Below are 610 nucleotides of genomic sequence, written 5' to 3'. Positions count from 1 at the left end.
CCCCATCCTTTTCCTCCTGGCCCCGCCCCTTCAGGACCAACCCCAAATCCTCCTTTGCACCTGGTCACTTACTCCCAAGTCTGGGCCAGGGAGGGTCGGTCCGGGTGTGAGATGAGGCAGCGGGACCCACCGCGCTTTGATGGGCAGGGGTTGCCTGGAGGGGCCTCTGAGGGCGGACAGGCAGGCCCCCCTCTGGCCTCCTGAGGGTGGGGACCCACCTTCCTGGCTGCCTGAGACCCTGAACCAGGGCTGAGAGCCTATCTGGCTTTAATTTCCGGGGTATCTGCAGGGTGGAGCTCCCCCAACTGGAGAGGCTGGGGTGAAGGCAGGAGGGTGGCCTTGCAGGAGGAGAGTCTATGCGGGGCGAGGCGAGCCCAGGGAAAGGAGCTGGGCCCCCACTTCCTGGACACCCTGTGTGACTCGGGAAAGGGCGCCCCTCTGGGCCGATTCCAGCCCCCACAGCCCCTCAGCCAGGCAGGCACACCTGTCTCCTCACCACTCACCTCTGTGAGCCGCGGGATTACAGGGGCCCTGCTCTGCCCCAGGCCGAACCCAGGACGCGAGTCCCCAGGCCCTGAAGGCCTTCCGGGACTTCTACCCGACCGTGGAG

General features: G+C 66.6%; 1 protein-coding gene across 1 annotated transcript in view; it reads left to right on the top strand.

Moving 5' to 3' along the window:
• The window catches only part of LCN15 (lipocalin 15), a 7,364-nt gene that overhangs the window by 2,012 nt on the left and 4,742 nt on the right, over window positions 1-610 (top strand). The window contains exon 5 of the mRNA XM_006776544.2: window positions 546-604. Coding sequence (XP_006776607.2) covers window positions 546-604 — 59 coding nt within the window. The remainder of the gene's footprint in view (window positions 1-545; window positions 605-610) is intronic.

The sequence above is a fragment of the Myotis davidii genome, unplaced genomic scaffold (genome assembly GCF_000327345.1).
Source record: "Myotis davidii unplaced genomic scaffold, ASM32734v1 scaffold609, whole genome shotgun sequence".
In the NCBI taxonomy this organism is placed as follows: domain Eukaryota; kingdom Metazoa; phylum Chordata; class Mammalia; order Chiroptera; family Vespertilionidae; genus Myotis; species Myotis davidii.
The sequence above is the reverse complement of the archived record's forward strand: the minus strand, read 5'-3'. Positions and strand labels throughout refer to the sequence as shown.